Raw genomic sequence first — 19,012 nt, 5'->3', positions numbered from 1 at the left:
ACATAAAACTGCTTTTACCACAAAAACAAAAATAGTACGCATTTCATTAAAAGAAAAAAGCTGTAAAATCGAAAATTTGTTTAGTGTGTGGTTAAAATGATCACCTGGTGGCGGCAAAATGAACACCTGCACATATCATGCCCAATGGGCAAGATTTATATAAATTCGTTCGAATCATCATTGAGAAGGTAGGCACACGTAAGAAACAATCTGGGCCCAGTCACCTAGAGCAGCAATCAGAATATTCCCACACGCACAAAAAGTAGTATGAAACACATAACGCTTCACACACTGAGGCTTGGCTCCGGTTGGGGTGGTATACCCCTCCAGGGCCAAAACCACAAAGGAATCTCTTGAAGAGCAACAGCAAGAGCAATTAAATATGTGAACAGTCGTCCAAACTGTTGATTTGTCGAAGATATCAGGTAGAATAACCCCAATAACCCCAATATAAAAATATAATACTTAGCTCAATCCGCTCCTCGCTCTGGTCAGCCATGATAGAGATTCCTTCTTGAGTGATACCACCACCACGATGCAGTACACGTTGTACACAAGCGCACGACGATTAAGAGCAAGAGCAAATAGCAGAACAGAGCTCTCACCAACACGCATACACTAAGTGAAAAAATGGCTTCGCTCGACATATCATGATATCACAACATTATTAAACTACTCCCATTTCTATGATTTGTTTAGGGCATATTCTTTCAGTTCCAAATCCACAAGGGCAGAAAGCACAGCCCTTCATGATATCACGAACTCCGAAATGACACAAAGCACACGTGCTAGGAAAACGAAATGCAGCGGAATAAAAACAATCGCTTTCCGGCGCACACATCTGAATGCAAAGAATGAACTGGTATCAAACGGACACTATCTAACATCGAAATTCTCCGATCGGTTGGCCTTAATCACATTTAAATCAATTTCAATGCATTATCCACTTTCACTTTAACCAAAGCACAGTTTACATACCAAAGCTGGCATACTTACTAACTATTTTTAAGCTTTTAAAACAGCTCATTATTTGCTCATTTGACCCTCCAGCACACGGAATGGCATCATTTCTGCCAAAGATGAAATATTTTCAGCAAACGCTAGTTTGGGTGTAGGAATGTATTTCTAAATATTATTGGAGCCCCTTTAGAATTGACCAATCAACAGCTAGTCCGAGTTTGACAGCTATCTGGTCCGGAATCGACTCCTCTCCTCTATTGGTTGGTCTCTTCTCAGCCTGAAACTATTGTTGGCCTGACGACAATAGCCATAGCAATAAATTCTTGTGAAGTCATTCACCTCAAAATTTATCTAAAGGGTCTCACTTGTAAACCGTTGATTCACACTGAGCTCATAAAAGTAATAAATTTGGCTTTTTCCGATATTGAATTTTGGCCCTTTTTCTGCACGTGCCTACCCGCTTGTAGAGTGCTTTCTCGATGTTATTACCTAATAGTCGGCTATCTCAACCCAGAAGCTGTTTTACCCTACGATTATCGCCTCTTCATATTCGGTTTAATAACGAAAGGACCACGTAATGTGAACTATTCTGTTTTATTTAGACTCTTTTCAATTGATGTCATCTGTTTTGTCCTTATCGTAAATAAACGCTCCAATCTCACCGTATTTCCATTTGTTTGTTATCATGTGCTGAACTTGAGTTATAGTCCTTCGGAAGATTCACGAACACATAAACATTCGTACATATAAAGACCGTTTGCGATAAATATTGCTTTTAACCGTGTGAGTAAAAAATCTGAAATTGTGAATAAAACTGGTTGAAAGTGTATTGTTTTCATATGTTAAGTTTCAGAGCAGTTCATACAGAATCACAATCATGTTATCGAAATAGAAAATTTCCCGGGAGGAAACCAGCCGAGCATATGAATTATGGATGTTAGCAGAAAATGGCAAGAAAACTATGAAAGGTCCTAAACTTAAATAAAAATTGTGCGGGCATTCGGAATAGAAGAGGAAACTGAATAAAATATATAAACGATTAATTAGAAGTCCTTTATTTCCTGATAGTTTCAAGAGAATCCAATAAAAGATGTAATTTTGTTTTGCAATGTTTAGTGTGTATCATTTTGTCTGACTGTGTACGCAATTCCATGTCAAACTTGAAAGAAACAAACTCCAACCTGAAATTGAAGTACTAATTGAAACGCAACCTTTCTTAATTATTGTTTTTTATTTTACAATCCTTCAGCTACATAAAAACAAGAGAATACAGCGCTGGATGAAATAATTAAAGCAGAAGCTACCGAAAAAGTACCACATAAACAGTCAACTTTTATGTTGTTTCGCCGAATGAAAGCAAAAAAAAAATCACTCCAAAAGTGGGTGAACTCAACCTCGAATCAGTTCCTTCTGTGAAATGGTAAGCCATGCTGCTTTGGTCCTTTTTCTCCTCTGTTTCTCATTTTTCTCATAAAAGCCATATCAAAATATCCCCTGATAGCGAAGAGTTCATAAAAAGTTTTTTTTGGCGGATAAGACATCATAAACAATCTTTGCATCGTGTGCTTTCTGCTTTTGATCATATGGCGTTTTTATTTTTAACGAAGAATAAAATTCATCGCAACGTCCTGTTTGTCAGAATAAACAGAGAAACAGAAAAATGAACGACGAAGACGACGTCAGTGATGGCGCTATACCGAATTCTGTTCCTCTTCCACGTATTCCTCTGAACGCGAGGGATGCTGGGGTTTTGAAGGAAACGGCAATAGCTCCTGCTGCTGCTGCTGGCGATGATTTGTTGACACAGTCGGTCTCTTCCGTCATGGATGAGCAGCCGCAGATGATGGATAATCCGAAAACTCGTTCCAGGAAGCGACCGCCGATCGGTATGTGGTGGTATTCGTGCGCTTCAGCGGCATCAGTGATCCTGAGCTGCGAAAAATCTCTGTGGGGGGAAAAAGAGGAATTTGATGACAAATAATTATATTTCGAAACATTGGTTTTTATTGTTTTATGTAGATAGCGAAATGTATAGTCACATATTAGTTTCAGTTTTTATTATACTGCTATCTATTGTCTACCGTTTCAGCGCAATAAACATAACTCGATTTGCGGTGCATAGGGTAGCCACGAAATCGTGGAAAACGAGCAGTTTTCCAATGGGATATAGATTCAGGCATTAGATTAGACAGAGCTTAGCGGACGTGGAAATAGAAGAATTGTTCGCCGCCCCGCCATAGTCATACATACTTATAGTACTCGTATGTTAACAGTTGCATAGTGACACTAGATGAAAATGGCATTACATAAGTTATGACGTTATTCATATGGATGATAATATATTCTGCTTGATAAAGACATCATACAATTCAATAGCGTGTGCGTCAACTTTCAACTTTAACATGTTATAATGTGATTTTACAGTCTATCGCAAAATTCATTTTACAACTCGTGCTGGTTTGTTATTGTTGAGTTTTTCGGGGTTAAGAAATGAAAAATTGAATACCATATTCATCGTAAAATCGATCTATTTTACTCTCATGTAGTGATAAGAAAAAAATTAAAATGGTCACATTTCTACTTTATATTTGGAATACAGACATAAAATCTCCAATTCACACGTAGCAAAATTGAGTGTACAGTTCAAGTTTTTCTTGAAAAGAAAATTGAAATCAGTTCACAAATGTAAACAGATAACAAAAATCAATTCCCCTAGTATTTGGTATGGCCCCATTTTGGTGTCCAGCACTTCCTGCAAGCACCAAGGGGAGATTTTTGGCCACTGTAGACGGAAGTACCTTCCAGATCTCCGTAATCGTCGTTTTAAGTTCCGCTTCGTTCCCTGGATTTTGATGGATAGATGATTCTTGATTTCCCACCCTATATACTGAATAGTGTTCAAGTTCGGTGATTCCGAAGGTGTTTTGAGTTGATTAGGACATAATAGAGCAGGCATTTCAGCACCATGAAGTCAGCTTGCTTCGGGTCATTATTCTGTTGGAAGTAGTAATCACGAGGAAGACCGAATTTTTTGAACGAGATACTGCAGGTTACGTTTCAGGAAGATCAATTCAGCAATTCCAAATGAAATCGTCCTAAAAATGCAGATTTTAAAAACATGTATTTTTGATTCGAATGAAAGTTTGTATTCCGTTTGGGTTGGAGGAAATATGAGTTTTTCACAGCAATTGGGAATTTTTTGACTCGAGCGTAACTTTTGGAAAGGGCGTATCGATTTTAGTAAGAGAAATCTTTGATAGTTTATATCTCAAAAACTATGAATCGTACCGAAATAGTGTCTTAGAAAGAGGTATAGAGTATTGATGATTAAATATGAAAAAGTATACACTGAGAAAAAAATTAGTACTTTTTTTTTATTTACAAAAAAAAACAATTTGCAATATCCAAAATACATATTTTTTATTTTTTTTTCATCCAAAATAGAAGTCATGCAGAAAATTTAAAAAATGGGCCCAAGATGGTAAAACTATTTTTGACGAACTTTGTGGAACATCGAATTTTTAGGAATTTTTGAAACTACGAGTTTTTGTATGTTAGCAGTCATTTTTAATCACAAATTATGAATCCTGATGTTATTTAAAACAAAAAAGGTTATTATCAATCTCCTTCTAAAGTAAGCCGTTCTCGAGATATTTAAAAAATATTTGTAACATTCCCAATTGCTGTGGAGAACTCATATTTCCTCTAACCCAAACGGAATACACACTTTCATTCGAATCAAAAATACTCATGTTTTGTCATTTGTCGATTTCATTTGGAATTACTCCATTGCTGAATCGATAAACGCCATGGTTCCAGTTCCAGAAGCCGCCAATGTACCATGCATCCATCATCTGACTACCGCCGCCGTGTTTTACTGTGCCAAATTTTACCAAATGCAGAATCTGAAGCACCGATTCTTGTTTCCTCCACGCCATCTGTCTTCCATCCGTTTCAAAAAGATTGGTTTTCGGCTCATCCGTATAAAAGACCTTGTTCCAGAACTCCTTAGGTCCGTTTACATATGCCTTAGCAAACTGTGGTGGTTTTTTGAGTTGAAATAATTTTTACGGCCAACACGACGTCTTAGGTTGTTCCTATATGCTGCTCTCCGGATAGTATCTGCGCAGACAGGTTTCCCAATGATGCCGGTCACTTCGGTAGTCAATTTAGGAATGTTTGTTTAAGGGTTCTTTCACAATGTTCAAACAATTACCCGTTCATCATCAGAAAATAGGATCCGTTTGCGTTTTCTACCGGGAGATTTTCCATGGTTCCTTCAAATATCCACTTGTTTATGATTTTCTTCACTGTAGAGTGGCTTTTTCCGACAGCAGCTTCTATTTCCTGCAATGTCTTTCCACGACAATTCATACTTATTATCATTGTATTTGTAACAATATCTATTTTTTCCTCTAAATTGCCATTTTGATAAAAAAAATCAAACTTCAATAAAAAACACAAATCAACACTGCCCAAGCAATGGTGAAGTGTTAACACTAATTACTGATGAAAAAAAGTGCGCTCGTTCGCGAAGAAACTTACTTACAAGACTAATTTGTTCAGAGAAATTGAGGGTGTACACTCAATTTTGCGATGCCTAGAATAGAGATTGTTCTCAATTAAAACAACCAGCAGAAAACTTTTCTCTGAATTTTATTGCACGTGCAGCTAGTCAAATGTGTGAGTAATAAATATGCATCAAAAGAATCAATGTATTCAAAATATTGTATACCAAATAAATGGAAAGTATTGTCAAACAGCATTTGTACACTCAATTTTGCGATAGACTGTACGTATTGCTGCACAGAAAATTTCTTACATTTGGATGCCGTAAAAATGTCGTTTGTCGTAGGGAAGTTATGAGTATAATAAGCACACAGAGCGAAATGAGCCCGCTTGGGAACGTTTCGACGAAACTGCGTATTTTAAACGAAAATATTGCGACACATTCAACAGGGCATAACTTTTTTACCATTGGGTAAAAATCAACCAAATTTTGCACACTTTCTCATTGATGTGTATTGTCTACATGCTGTCAAACTCGAAGTCGTGTTTTTCGATTCAACGAAAATGGAGGTGAACCAACGCGAGTCAAGAGAACAAATTCTTTCCAAACACCTGGAATTTCCTGACCTGTCGCACCGGCAGTTGGGAAAAATGTTGAACATTCACCATTCAACCGTCTCCAGAGTGTTGAAGCGGTTCCAGGAGTGGTTGACGTTGGACCACGGCAAAGGAGCTGGAAGAAAACCGGATGATTAAAGCAAATCCCAACGTCTCAAGCCGTGATTTGGCTAAATAGATCGGCATGTCGCAGAGCTACGTCCAGAATGCAAAGAAGAGGCTAAAACTCGGGCACGGAAGCTCTACGAGAAGATGCTGACAAAATATGGCTGCTGTGTGATGGACGATGAAACGTATAAAATAGCCGATTTTAAGCAAATTCCGGGGTTGGAGTTTTTCACCGGCAAGAGCAAGTTCGATGTGGACGACAAATTTAAGAAGAAGAAAATGTCGAAGTTCGCCTCCAAATATCTCGTTTGGCAGGCCATCTGCTCTTGCGGACTGAGGAGTGAGCCTTTCGTGACAAAGAGCACAGTAAATGGCGAGATCTACAAATCTGAGTGCCTCGAGAAGAGCCTTTTGCCGTTCTTGCAGCAGCACGACGAAGCTTCGCTATTTTGGCCAGATTTGGCATTATGCCACTATTCTAAAAGTGTTCTGGAGTGGTATGAGGCCAATTCTGTCCATTTTGTTCCAAAGGACATGAACCCGCCAAACTGTCCGGAGCTGCGCCCGGTGGAGCAGTACTGGGCAATAATGAAGCGGGAACTCCGGAAGAGCAAGAAGACAGTCAAAGACGAGAAGAACATGTTGAGAAAAAGGAAAAAAAACTGAGAAACTGGTACCGGATGACACTGTAAAGACTTTGATGGAGGGCATCAAGCGAAAGTGCGTTCAATTTTACACTCAAGGCTCCATCGATTAACTTTTTTTTTTTTTATTTTTGAAGTAAATATATGTATAAAACTACCCTAAAATTTTGAGTTAATTCTAAACATTATAAGAAAATTGGCATTGGCATTTTCGGTGTCGCAATAATTTCGTGTTCGCCCTTTAAAATATGGAATGCGAATATTTTCAAAGTTACTAAATTATCTATTCTTCATAACATATTTAGAAAATAAACTTGGTTCTCAGGTGATGAATCTTTTTCTTCTTTTCTTTGTTCGCGGAAACCTTTAATCATTCGATTCTTTCGTCTCCAAGGTGATAAATTAATTACAATTTTAAGGCACTAACGAATGAGCTTACACGATAGTTTGAACTTCTACATTAATCATTCTCATAGTACAAAATAAGTCTTCCATCATCCCGCATATTTCTCATTCATTGGCAGTTTTGATTCCATGCCGTTTCAATTTTGATGGTCACTATAAAGCGAGACGGGAACTCCACAAAACAAGCCGGCGAGTATAATAGCATTCCACGCCAGACGTAAGTTCGGTAAGTGAGGAAATAAGGATATGGATGCCGTCGGAGCAGGAGGTTACAACAATTGTTTCCTTGAGCACTGTATTCGTCCCGCTTAAAAACAAGAGCTGATGTCCCATATTTTGAAGATGGAGGTTCGATGTTACGCTGCTATTGCTCGTGTTCATCAGCCTGGCATTCCAGCTGGCGATAAGAATAGAGAATATTTATGTCTTCAAGACCAAAATAACGCTCACTGGTTGGTATTAACCGCATAATTTTCACAAATGATACCGGGAATTTCCTTTGCTTAGTCCTGAGCCTTCTAAAAAATACAGGAGATACGATTTTCTGTAGCATCATGTTAGAATTAAGTATAAATCCCCGGACGGTTTTGCAGCACATGATGATTTTCAAACGCGTGATTTAAGAACATTGGTTGATTTTGGCGCTATTTCTCACTCTCTCAGAACTTAATGAAACTTTCTGGATGACCCGAATGTTTCGATTCCACGGCGTGCTCAGCAATTGGGCTTGTCAAACACATCATTGTGGCGAATTTTGCATTTGGACTTGCACTTACATCCATATAAAGTCCAACTGGTACAAAAATTAGAGCGTGGTGACCATGGAATGCTCCCGTGGCCGAGTGGTTAGCGTCATAACTAACATGCCGGGTGTTCGGGTTCGATTCCCGTTCTGGTCGGGGGTATTTTTCGTCAAAGAAATTCCCTCCGACTTGCACTGTGATCACGCGTATTCTAGAGCTTGCCACTCAGAATGCATTCAAGGCGTGTTATTTGGCATAGAAATCTCAACTAAGTACTAATGAAAATGACGCAAGTAATACTACGTTGAAACGGCGAAGTTCCTCTAGGAACGTTAGTGCCATTGAAGAAGAAGAAGACCATGGAATGCGTCGGGCATACGTCGATTGGGTGAACGAACAACAGCAGCAAAATGCTGAATTTTCGCATCAAATTTTCTTCAGCGATGAGGCACATTTCGAGCTCGGTGGCTATGTGAACCCCCAAAATTTCCGTATATGGGGCTCAGAAAATCCACACGTGATTGTTGAGAGGCCATTGCCTCCGCCAAAAGTCACTGTTTGGTGCGCATTATGGTCTGATGGAGTCATCGGGCCGTATTTCTTTGAAAATGAGGACGGCGAGACGGTAACTGTGAATGGTGAGCGCTATGGCCGCATGTTAACCGATTTTTTTTTGCCACAAATTGAAGATATGGATACGGATGACATGTGGTTTCAGCAGGACGGCCCCACGTGCCACACAACACGACCGAACATGGCCATATTGCGAACGAAATTTGAGGGACGCATAATTTCACGTTTTGGTGATGCCATTTGGCCGTCCAGATCATGCGATTTGAGCCCGCTAGATTTTTTTTTGTGGGGTTATGCGAAAGACCGTGTCTATGACAACTCTCCGCAAACTCTTGAACATTTGAAAGACAACATTCGTGAAGTTATGACCGAGATACCGCCCCATATGTGCCGAAAAGTCATCGAAAATTACCTGATCCGGATCAAGGTGTGCGAGGAAGCCCTAGGTGGACATTTGAATGATGTTGTATTTCACACATAATGGCATAAACCAAACTTTAATTTGAAATAAAAGTTTCATCGAAATTCGAATTCTAAGTGTGTTTTATTTCAATTTACTTTCGGAATTTAAAGTTGGAAAACCCTGTACTACAAAAATGATAGTAAACTAGAAAACGTAAGCTTTACAGTTATTTCAGAAGTTTTAACACACGACACTGTGACAATGCAGTTGTTTATAGAAAAATTTATAGAATTTGTCAGAAAAATAATCGATTTTACTAAAATACCTTTCATGTCCGATGGAGCAGCAGCACATTACTAAAACAAAAAGAATTTCGCCAGTCTGTGTAATTTCAAAAAAGTTAGAAGAACTTGAAGACTAGAACAAGAATGGCATTTGTTTGCCATCTCCCACGAGAAAGGACCCTGTGATGCAATAGGAGGGACTCTAAAACGAATGGCAAAGAAGGTATGTCTTGCCCAAGATTACGGAAACACAATCCAAACAGCACTAGAGCTTTATGATTGGGCAGTTAAACAAAACGACAAATGTATCACGAAATCGAATTTCTGTTACGTATCCAAAGAACAGCATACATAAAATAGGTAAAAAAAACTTGTTAAGTTAAACGGTTTAATTGTGATTAAACATAATAATGTACTAAAAGCTAGAAAATAATAATTAAATAATTGATAAGACTAAAATAAAATCGTGGTACATATGATAAAGTCACTAATTGTGGATAATGGAAATCCAACGTGCCCAACGATTTTATTTTAGTCTTATCAATGTCCTAGACTAATGAAGGAGAGGTGTGATAACTGCTAACTGCTACTTGTCTAATTATTTTCTAGCTTTTAGTACATTATTATGTTTAATCACAATTAAACCGTTTAACTTAAAAAGTTTTTTTACTTATTTTATTTTCTAGTTTTTAGTACATTATCTGTTTCATTAGAATATTTTTCTACAATAAAACCATTGTACTGTATTCTATCAGTCAAAAAATTTCATTTGATACCGATATTGAGTGGATTGCAGAAAATACATATTGTGTTCTCCAAGTCAAGTTCGTTCGTTTGATATACATATCTCAATCAACCTTTTTTTTTGAGATGATATGGAATCAGCTATTTTGTAGCGGCGGCCAAATTGGATTTTTCAAGATAAGCAGTTTTGAAATGACAGCAGAGATAAATGTATTTTATAAATTCGGTCAGTTCCTATTGGTCAAATTTCCATTAATGTGGGATAACCCTACAGACATACAAACATACATACGCAAAGTTCAAGCTAAATAAAACCGTTTAATAAAGTAATTTGCTATTTTGTGATTGCGGCCATCTTGGATTTGTATTTTTAATGATCTACTGTGATCTATTATTCAAGCCCTTTCATTTGATACCCATATTAATCGGGTTTTGAGAAAATATGCAGCCCGCCATTTGATGGTGGCAGCTATCATAAATTTGCGTTTTTCAAAAATAACTGTGTTCTACTAGTCAAGCTCTTTCATTTGATAAACATAATAATAGAGTTTTGAGAAACGGGGTTTTGACATAATATGTAGTTTGCCATTTTGTAGTGTCAGCCATCTTGGATTTGCATTTTTCATAAATAACCGTGTTCTACTAGACAATCCCTTTCATTTGATACCCATATTAATGAAGTTTTGAGAAAATATGTAGTCAGCCATTTTGTAGCGGCCGCCATCTTGGATTTTCAAGATCATAAAATACGCAGTTTTATAATGACTACAGAGATAAAGATGTGGTCCAAATTTCAGATCAATCGGTCAACAGGAAGGGGGTCAAATTTCTATTAATGTGGGTCAGCGCTACAGACAAACATGTTACAAAGTTACAAACATACAAACAGATTACAGGGCAAGCTAAGTAAAACCGTTTAAAAAAAGGCAAGTGTGCTTGAGGAACTATTCAATTACGCGAAAATAATATCGGGAACACAAAACTTTCATTGCTTAATTCCTGTAGATCAGGACTTCTCAAACTATTTTGAGCAAGAGACCCCTTTTCCAGAATGAAGTGATACCATCGACCCCTATAGCCAAATTTCTTGAAAATCTTTATTTTATTCATTCAAAATACTTACCAATTTATAAATTTTGCGGTTTGTAAAGGGAGTAAACTTAACATAATTGTCACATCGATAAATAGACATCAATTCGAATTCAGTCAAGTGTAAATTATAAGTATTAATATAAATTACAATAATAATGATGGATTTCATGCCAACTCGACTAGCCATTGGTAGCACCATTTCAGATTGTAGTGAAACGTTGTGGGTGTTGTTCATTTAAGTTACTTTGTATACTTGAAATCTTTGAAAAAAATTAGACTACTTTTCGAAAAGGGTCAATTTTTTTTTCGTTATTTTTTACAAAAACTTATTACTCAAAAACTGTAAAATCTAAAAAATTCTGCTTAAAGGATGAAATTAAAAATTTAAATTAATTTTTCTCAAAACTGTTTTTTTTAATTCTTAAAAAAAGATATGTGAATAGTTCTTACAATTTCCAACAAGTCACTCATACATTGGAAGATGGGCAATTTACAGAGAAAACCAACAACTTTTCCATGTTTTCTTTTAAAAATATGAACTAATGGTTATATTGTTTAAAGTCAAGATAGCGATATAGCGTATTCGACAAAGTTTTAGATCTTATTAAAATATGAACTTTTGTCGAAGACATTAACTTTCTACCTTTATAGCTTCTGATATACATGACATGGAGGCTTTTGAAAACAATAATGGTTTACTCATACCATTTCTGTGTGTAAATTCTCGAATTTGACATGTTCTTGACATGTTTCCGAATAGAAAAAAAATTGCAGAACATGTACATCGCGATAATTTATACATAAAAATGTTACGAGTTAAATATAAATAGTTTTTTTTTTTAAATCGTGAAAAAGTAGTTGTAGGAAAAACTTTTTCGCTGTAGGAGTGCCCATCCTTAAATGTATGAATTAATTTAAAAAAATCATATTTTTGAGAAAAATTATTTTATATTCCCAAATTATTATTTTTTCAATAAAATTTTATTGTCAAAATTTCCAATGAAAACATAAATAGTTTCCCACATTTCATTCTTCAACCTATATTTTGTAGGTCTTATAGTTTTTTAGTTAAAATTTTTCTATAAAAAATTAAGAAACAAAAATTCAAAAAAAAAGTTATATAAGACCTACAAAATGTTGGTTAAAGAATGAAATGTAGTAAGTTATATAAGTTTTTATTGATAAATACCAAAGAAAGAAAAAAAAATCTTTGGAAAGAAATATTTTGGAAATTAAAATTAATTTTCTTCAAAAATATTTTTTGAAAAGAATAGATACAAAAAGATCATACAATTTTCAAAAAGTCATCCATACATCGGAAGATGGGCACGGTAGAAAGAGTTTTTCCAACAACTACTTTTCATTTTTTTTTAAATTACTATTAATCGTAACCTTTTTATGTTGAAATAATCGCGATGCACGTGATCTGCAAACTTTTGACGTAGAACTACGTTTTTCATTAAGGGTGCCAAATCAGAAAACAGGTCACGTTTTTATGAAATAAAGTTAACGTTAATAACTATTTTTGCCGCGAACGGATTTTGGCGATTTACATAGTAAACGAATCGGAAATTCCTTAAGATTTGTTTAATATGCTATACATTAAAATCTCCTGGTTTGTAAATGGTTAAAATGCATGAAAACTTTAAGCGTCTCCATTTTCCCATACATTTGTTCTGTCCATTTGTGTACTTTCCCGAACAGAGCTGTCAATAACGAGCAACTCATCGACGAGCAGCGAAGGGGAAATCGTAGGATTCAAAGTCTCCGTGAACAAAGGAAAAGAAGAACAATAAAGGGGAATACTTGCCTAGAGTATAAACAGTGGATCTCGCTGAGGCAAACTTTCATTCGGTATCGGACTGTTAAGCAATCCAGTTCATGAAAAAGCAAAAGCACGCTTCGATCTAAAATTGGAGCCCACCACTTCCGTAATCTCGCAAAGTGACGCAAGCGCCAACATTGACATTTTACGTTTTTTGTTATAGATCGATAAAGAATACCAAATCCTTCCAAACAATTGTGAAAATTTACAGAAATGTGAAAAAATGACCCCGTAAAAGCTTGAAAACGGAGTGGCGCAAGCGCCATTTCCACTGTGATGTGGCGCAAGCGCCATTTCCCCTATGATGTGACGTAATTTGATAGTAATGAGATGTGATTTTTTGATCTGTTCTGATAGACGGGCAGGGACAGCAAATTTCACATAACAACATCTTCCGTAATGAACGTTTAGCATAATAAAAGTCTCATGCCTTCTTTCTTGTAAAACAAACACTTTTCCGAAAAGCTTGTCATGCCAAATATTTTAATCAAAAACAGTCCATCCCCATATAATGTTACTTTTATAATAGCAATTTTGTTTCAGAATTACAAATCATGTACTAAGAAGCTCACAAAACCACGTACTTTAAATTCATAAAATCAAACTCATCTTAAATTAAAGTATAATCCACCGGAATAGCGTTCGACGTAAATTTTCAATGCATTGACATGAAATTAATTGCGACGTATGATCAGCTAGTGTATTGTTCTGCGAGGGCAAGAATGAATCATCAATCAATTATCGTCAACTTGTTTCTAAAATTTCACAGCACTATAGAATAATATCCGAAGGTATAAACAAGCGACTTATATAAAATAACAGCGTAGTTCTACGTCAACAATGCGGTCGTATCTTGGACACAACCTCCTATATTTTTTTCTATTCAGAAACATGTCAAATGCGAGAATTTGCACACAAAAATGTTACGTGTAAAACTGTAAAAGATAGATAGTTGATGTCTTCGACAAGAGTTCATTGTATAATAAGATCTATTTTTTTTCGAGTACGCTATATCGCTATCTTGAGTTTAACCAAAATTAGGAATAGTTGTAAATTTTTCAAAGAAAACATGAAAAAGTTGTTGCTAAAAAAACTTTTTCCCTGTAAAAGTGCTGCGTTGTATAAGCGATGCATAAGTGATGCGTATAAGTGATGCGTTGGAAATTGTAAGAGCTGTTCACAAATTTTTTGGATACGGTTTTGAGAAAAATGAATTTCAATTTTTAAAATATTTTTTTTCAGTGTAATTTACGTATTACTAGAGGTTGATTTTCATACCTTGTCGACCCCCAAAATCACTTTTCGTTTTTATCGACCCATGAAAAACCGATATCTATATTATTATTATATATATTTATTTATTTTGGGTTGGCTTTCTGCACTGAAAAAAGAAATAAACTTAATTTCAATAAAATATTGAAAAAAAATTGTTAGAAAAACTTTTCTGCCATTAAAATGCACAAGTTGCGATGTATGGAAGAGTTGTAGGACACATATTTATCTACTATTCATCTACTATTTTATCAAAATCTTAAATGACCATTTTGAGAGAATCGACTTTTAGGTTTTGAAATTGATTTTTTTCAGTGTAGGATTTCAAAAAATATGTTTTCAGTGTTTTTTTTGTATGTATGTATAAAAAATCGTCAAAAATATTTGGCCCTTTCCATATTTAGTCTAGATAATTTTTCAGAAAACTAAGTATGCCAAGTTGATTGATTAGGTAACGTCTTCACGCCCAGTAAGTTTCATTCAATTTTGAGAGGATCATGCCAACATCTGGTAGAGCTGGCGCGAAATCCGTCCTTTGAGTCCTTTGCGTTGCAAACAAATCGTTGTGAAATAAAATAAATATAAAAACGCTATGAACTTATTCCCCTGCCCAATTTTTTGTCGTAGCTAATCTATTTATAAAAAGATACTCTGTTACATTACTGCATATAATCTTCGTCTCGTGAGCATTATCCAACCTTTCTCCTACGACACATATCTGTGACATATGGTCACGTTGTACCTTCATAACTGAATGTAACGTTCAAATAATATATCCTGAGATCCGCTGAAAAATTAGCTACTGGAGTTGTATATGAATATCACATAAACATTGTAAAATTGACATGAATCTTGGTGCGTTTAATCTGTGCGTTCTTAAGAACAAAACAAAAACGAACATACATACCCGTCTGAGTTCCACCACTGAAGTGATCCTGATTCATCTGATTCCTCCTCGTTCGGTTAAACATCTCTATCACAGCTTTTCTGGAAAATAAAAATTATCCGCTCAATTCTCTCCTCACGTATCGACTCCAGTATACGAACCGAAAGTTTTGTCCGCTGATGCAGTACAGAATAAAATTGATACCGAAGTTGGTGATGAAAAATAAATAGCAATAGTACTGGATGAGTACCGTAAGGTTGGATGGTTCTGTCTGCAAATAGAGTGCGGGAAATTGGAGAAAACATTATTCACGACGGCTGCGGAAACTCGAGACTATATGTAATGGAACCGCACAAATGGAACAAATGTTTCACCGATCTCCCAGAGATATCACAAAGTTAGCGATGCGAATATTGTTTTGACGCAACGGAGTTGTCTCTGTAAGTAGGCTCACGTTCAGGAACATCTCGGAATAGAATACAAATGCAAAAGCATAATTCACCCGTGGCGCTGTGAAAACAGTAAACCACTGGTGATAAATAGGTTCGAGCATTCATCAAGCTCACGGTAAACAGCGAAATTATGCAAATGGATGTAAGTATGATGGAGGATTTATAATTTGTATATGGATGGCGCAATTCAATTTTCAGCTTTTGTTCGCCAGTTTGCATTATTCAACGCGAATATAAATTTAAATCATTTCGACTAACAACTGTTTGGAAATAGAGCAATCCTGGATTTATTCGCACACTTGCTCCCAAATTCGAAATGACAGAGAGTGGTTTTCGGTGATGAAATTGTGCAGCATAAACATGGTTTACAACTACAGGGGAACTTCGATATAACGTACTCTCGATATAACGTACATTTTACCTCGTTATAACGTACCCTTTTTCAAAATGTGAAAGAATAATTTCATATTTTTTTTCTGAAAGAACAATACATTATCTGTATTTTGATACTAAAACATGTTTTGTACCTTTAATCAATCCCGAAATACAACTGGTTTCGTGATTTCGGATTCTAAATGAATCAAGCTTCAATCATCAGTACGAAAGGAAATATCATGAGAAAGGTTGACTTCGTCTTTCAATTGAATTTATTCATTAACATTACCCAAACAACAACACAAAAAATTAATATTAGCTACGTTTCTGAGTTCTATATTATGCTTCGATACAACGTACAATTTTGAAGTTGGAATTTACGTATTATCAAAGATACCCTGTAATTTGTACATTGCGATTTTAATTTTGCTCGTTAAAATTCTCACGAGGAATTAATCCGTACTATAGCTATCATGTACTATCATGTTTCTCGGGTATGATGCATATTTTCATTTTTCGTACATCAACAAATACATTACTGACATGAAGCGTCATTAAAAAGGGTCACTCCCCCTTGGAGTACTCTCCAAACTCCATTTTATTAAAACAGCATCCTACAAATATGTCCATTCAGCGTAAATTCGTACGTTTCGCATTACGTCGTCTGCCCTGGAATTCATTAAACCCTCCCGGGCTCTGATTTTCGTTATAAGCTTCCGGGAATTTAAATTTGCGATTCTGTAAATGCATTTCGTGATATAGCGGAGGCTCTTTATTCAAGCTTCATTCTAGCCAACCACACAGAACTACTTAGTCGTATTGATTTTAGACCTTGCGGTCGTATTAAATTTGGGCATGGGTGTCGTACTGGTCGGAATTATTCTTCTTTGAAAAAGCAGTGACACATGCAAGATTATGAAAATAAATATATTTGAATTTTTTTTAACTATATATATGTATTAACTTAACAGTGTGTTTTGATGTGATGTTTTTATATAAAAACTAGCTGACCCGGCAAACTTCGTCCCGCCCAACAATTGTTTTTTGACGGAGAACTACGTATTTCATTAAGGGTGCCAAATCAGAAAACATGTCACGTTTTTATGAAATAAAGTTAACGTTAATAACTATTTTTGCCGCGAACGGATTTTGGCGATTTACATACCAAACGAATCGTAAATTCCCTAAGATTTGTTCTATATGCTATACATTACAATCCCATGGTGTGTAAATGGTTAAAATTCATGAAAACTATAAGCGTTTTAATTTTTCCATACATTTCTCGCGTAACTTTTGAAAAGGTCCAATGTAACATTTTCGTCAACTCGAGAAAAACGAAGTTGAAGACCCAAACATTATTCCGCGAATTGTCTTAAAAGCTTTCGATCTTTATCGCTACTTTCACCACTAGCAGTCAAGAATAACTCTGAAAAACCAATCGTAACTGTTGTTCCGTGATTTGAGATTAAAGTTGAGGACTAGGAGCGAAAAATGTTACATTGGACGTTTTGACTACCCGCATTTGCACATTGGACATATTACGTTGCACGATAAGGATTTGAAACTAACTACTAAACAACAATCCAAATAACAGCATTTCATTCTAAAGGCAGATTATTATTGTTATCACTCGTTGAATTGCACTGAAATCGGTAACAACACCTGTAAGAAACAAAAACTCGAAACGACCGAAGTACGACTTCGTATTGTTTTGACTGCTTTGTTACTTCGGACGTTTCGGGCGTCGGAGGAAGGAAGCGTCCGAAGTAACAACCGGGCGCTTAAAATCCGAATCTGTACATTGGATATTTTTTGTATCGGCGATAAAATGATGAAGAAGATAGATACATGAACGATTGTTTTTGTAATACATTCAATGATTGAAAACTAATAGCGTGCATCCATTAACTCGATTTGTTTACATTTGTTACATAGGACCTTTTCAAAAGTTACGCGAGATTTGTTCTATCCATTTGTGTGCCTTCCCGAACAGAGCTGTCAATAACGAGCAACTTATGGACGAGCAACGATGGGGAAATCGTAAGACTTAAAGTCTCCGTGAACAAATGAAAAGAAGAAGAACGAAAGGGAATATTTGCCTAGAGTATAAACAGTGGATCTCGCTGAGGCAAACTTTCATTCGGCATCGGACTGTTGAGCAATCCAGTTCACTTTGCTTTCGCTGCGCTTCGGTCTAAGATTGGACCCCACTAGTGGTAATCCAATTTTTAGAGGCGAATGAACTGCAAAGTTTAAAGCCTCTTAAAAACAAAGAAAGAAGAAGAAGTAATCCAACTTGGATATCGTCGTTTGCTTTTTCTGTTCGTTATTCGTTATTCGTATCGTGTGTTTTTCTTCCCGCGTCGTACATTGAACGCTTCGCGTAGTGTGTGATGGGCAAGAAGAAGAGGAAGGCAGGCTCGAGCCCTGCAAAAAACAAACGCATTGCCAGGGGCTGAAATGAAATTTCGAGGCAAGCGTCATCTAATGCATGCGATGTTGATGCAGTGAAAAGCGCTCGCACTGAACCGAGCTTTCACGAGTGTGACACCGCATCGAACAACAGTGAAGTAGGCGATTTCGGCGCGTCGGTCGAAAATGTAAACGGCTTCTTGGTGCCTTTGAGAATGTATCAATGCATTAAACTGACGTGATGGCGAAGCAGGCGTTAAGGTTATGCTCAAAAAAAATATTTGGGGAATACCAAGCATCTTGAATGTCTTACTGGAATGTTATAAGTTATTTAGGTTCGCGTGCCAGTCGCAAAACTGCCTTCAACTAGGATTGCATTTGCGCTAATATTGATCATAATGAAGCATTGCTACTGTTTTCGAGTTTGTTGATATTAACAAAAAGAGTTTATTTCGCTTGTTTAGTCACCAAGAAAGTAAATGTCGTTCTGGAGTTTTGTATGTGATTAGGTTTCGCTTACCAGTAGCAAAAATTCCTCCACTAAGGGTGACGATGCACTCCTCTCGAGCATGAGAAAGTAATGCAACTTTTCTTGAGGCCAGTAATATTAACAAAAGCGTTTCTTTTGAGAATAGCGTAAAATGATGAGAAGTATTTGTATTCCTAGTAGCTTCATGCCACCAATGTATGGTTCTGTATGCATGCTA

General features: G+C 36.3%; 1 protein-coding gene across 3 annotated transcripts in view; it reads right to left on the bottom strand.

Annotated features, from left to right (window-relative positions):
- Positions 1-2,083: 2,083 nt before the first annotated feature.
- Positions 2,084-19,012, bottom strand: part of LOC129770541 (growth hormone secretagogue receptor type 1-like) — a 55,443-nt gene continuing 38,514 nt past the window's right edge. For 2 of the 3 annotated variants that reach the window (XM_055773437.1, XM_055773438.1), the window contains 3 exons: positions 15,228-15,337; positions 15,088-15,167; positions 2,084-2,905 (listed from right to left, as the gene is read on the bottom strand). In XM_055773437.1, coding sequence (XP_055629412.1) covers positions 2,781-2,905; positions 15,088-15,167; positions 15,228-15,337 — 315 coding nt within the window. In that variant the 3' untranslated portion in view covers positions 2,084-2,780. The remainder of the gene's footprint in view (positions 2,906-15,087; positions 15,168-15,227; positions 15,338-19,012) is intronic. The other variant, XR_008742136.1, reaches the window with a different exon arrangement.

The sequence above is a fragment of the Toxorhynchites rutilus genome, chromosome 2 (assembly GCF_029784135.1).
Source record: "Toxorhynchites rutilus septentrionalis strain SRP chromosome 2, ASM2978413v1, whole genome shotgun sequence".
In the NCBI taxonomy this organism is placed as follows: domain Eukaryota; kingdom Metazoa; phylum Arthropoda; class Insecta; order Diptera; family Culicidae; genus Toxorhynchites; species Toxorhynchites rutilus.
The sequence above is the reverse complement of the archived record's forward strand: the minus strand, read 5'-3'. Positions and strand labels throughout refer to the sequence as shown.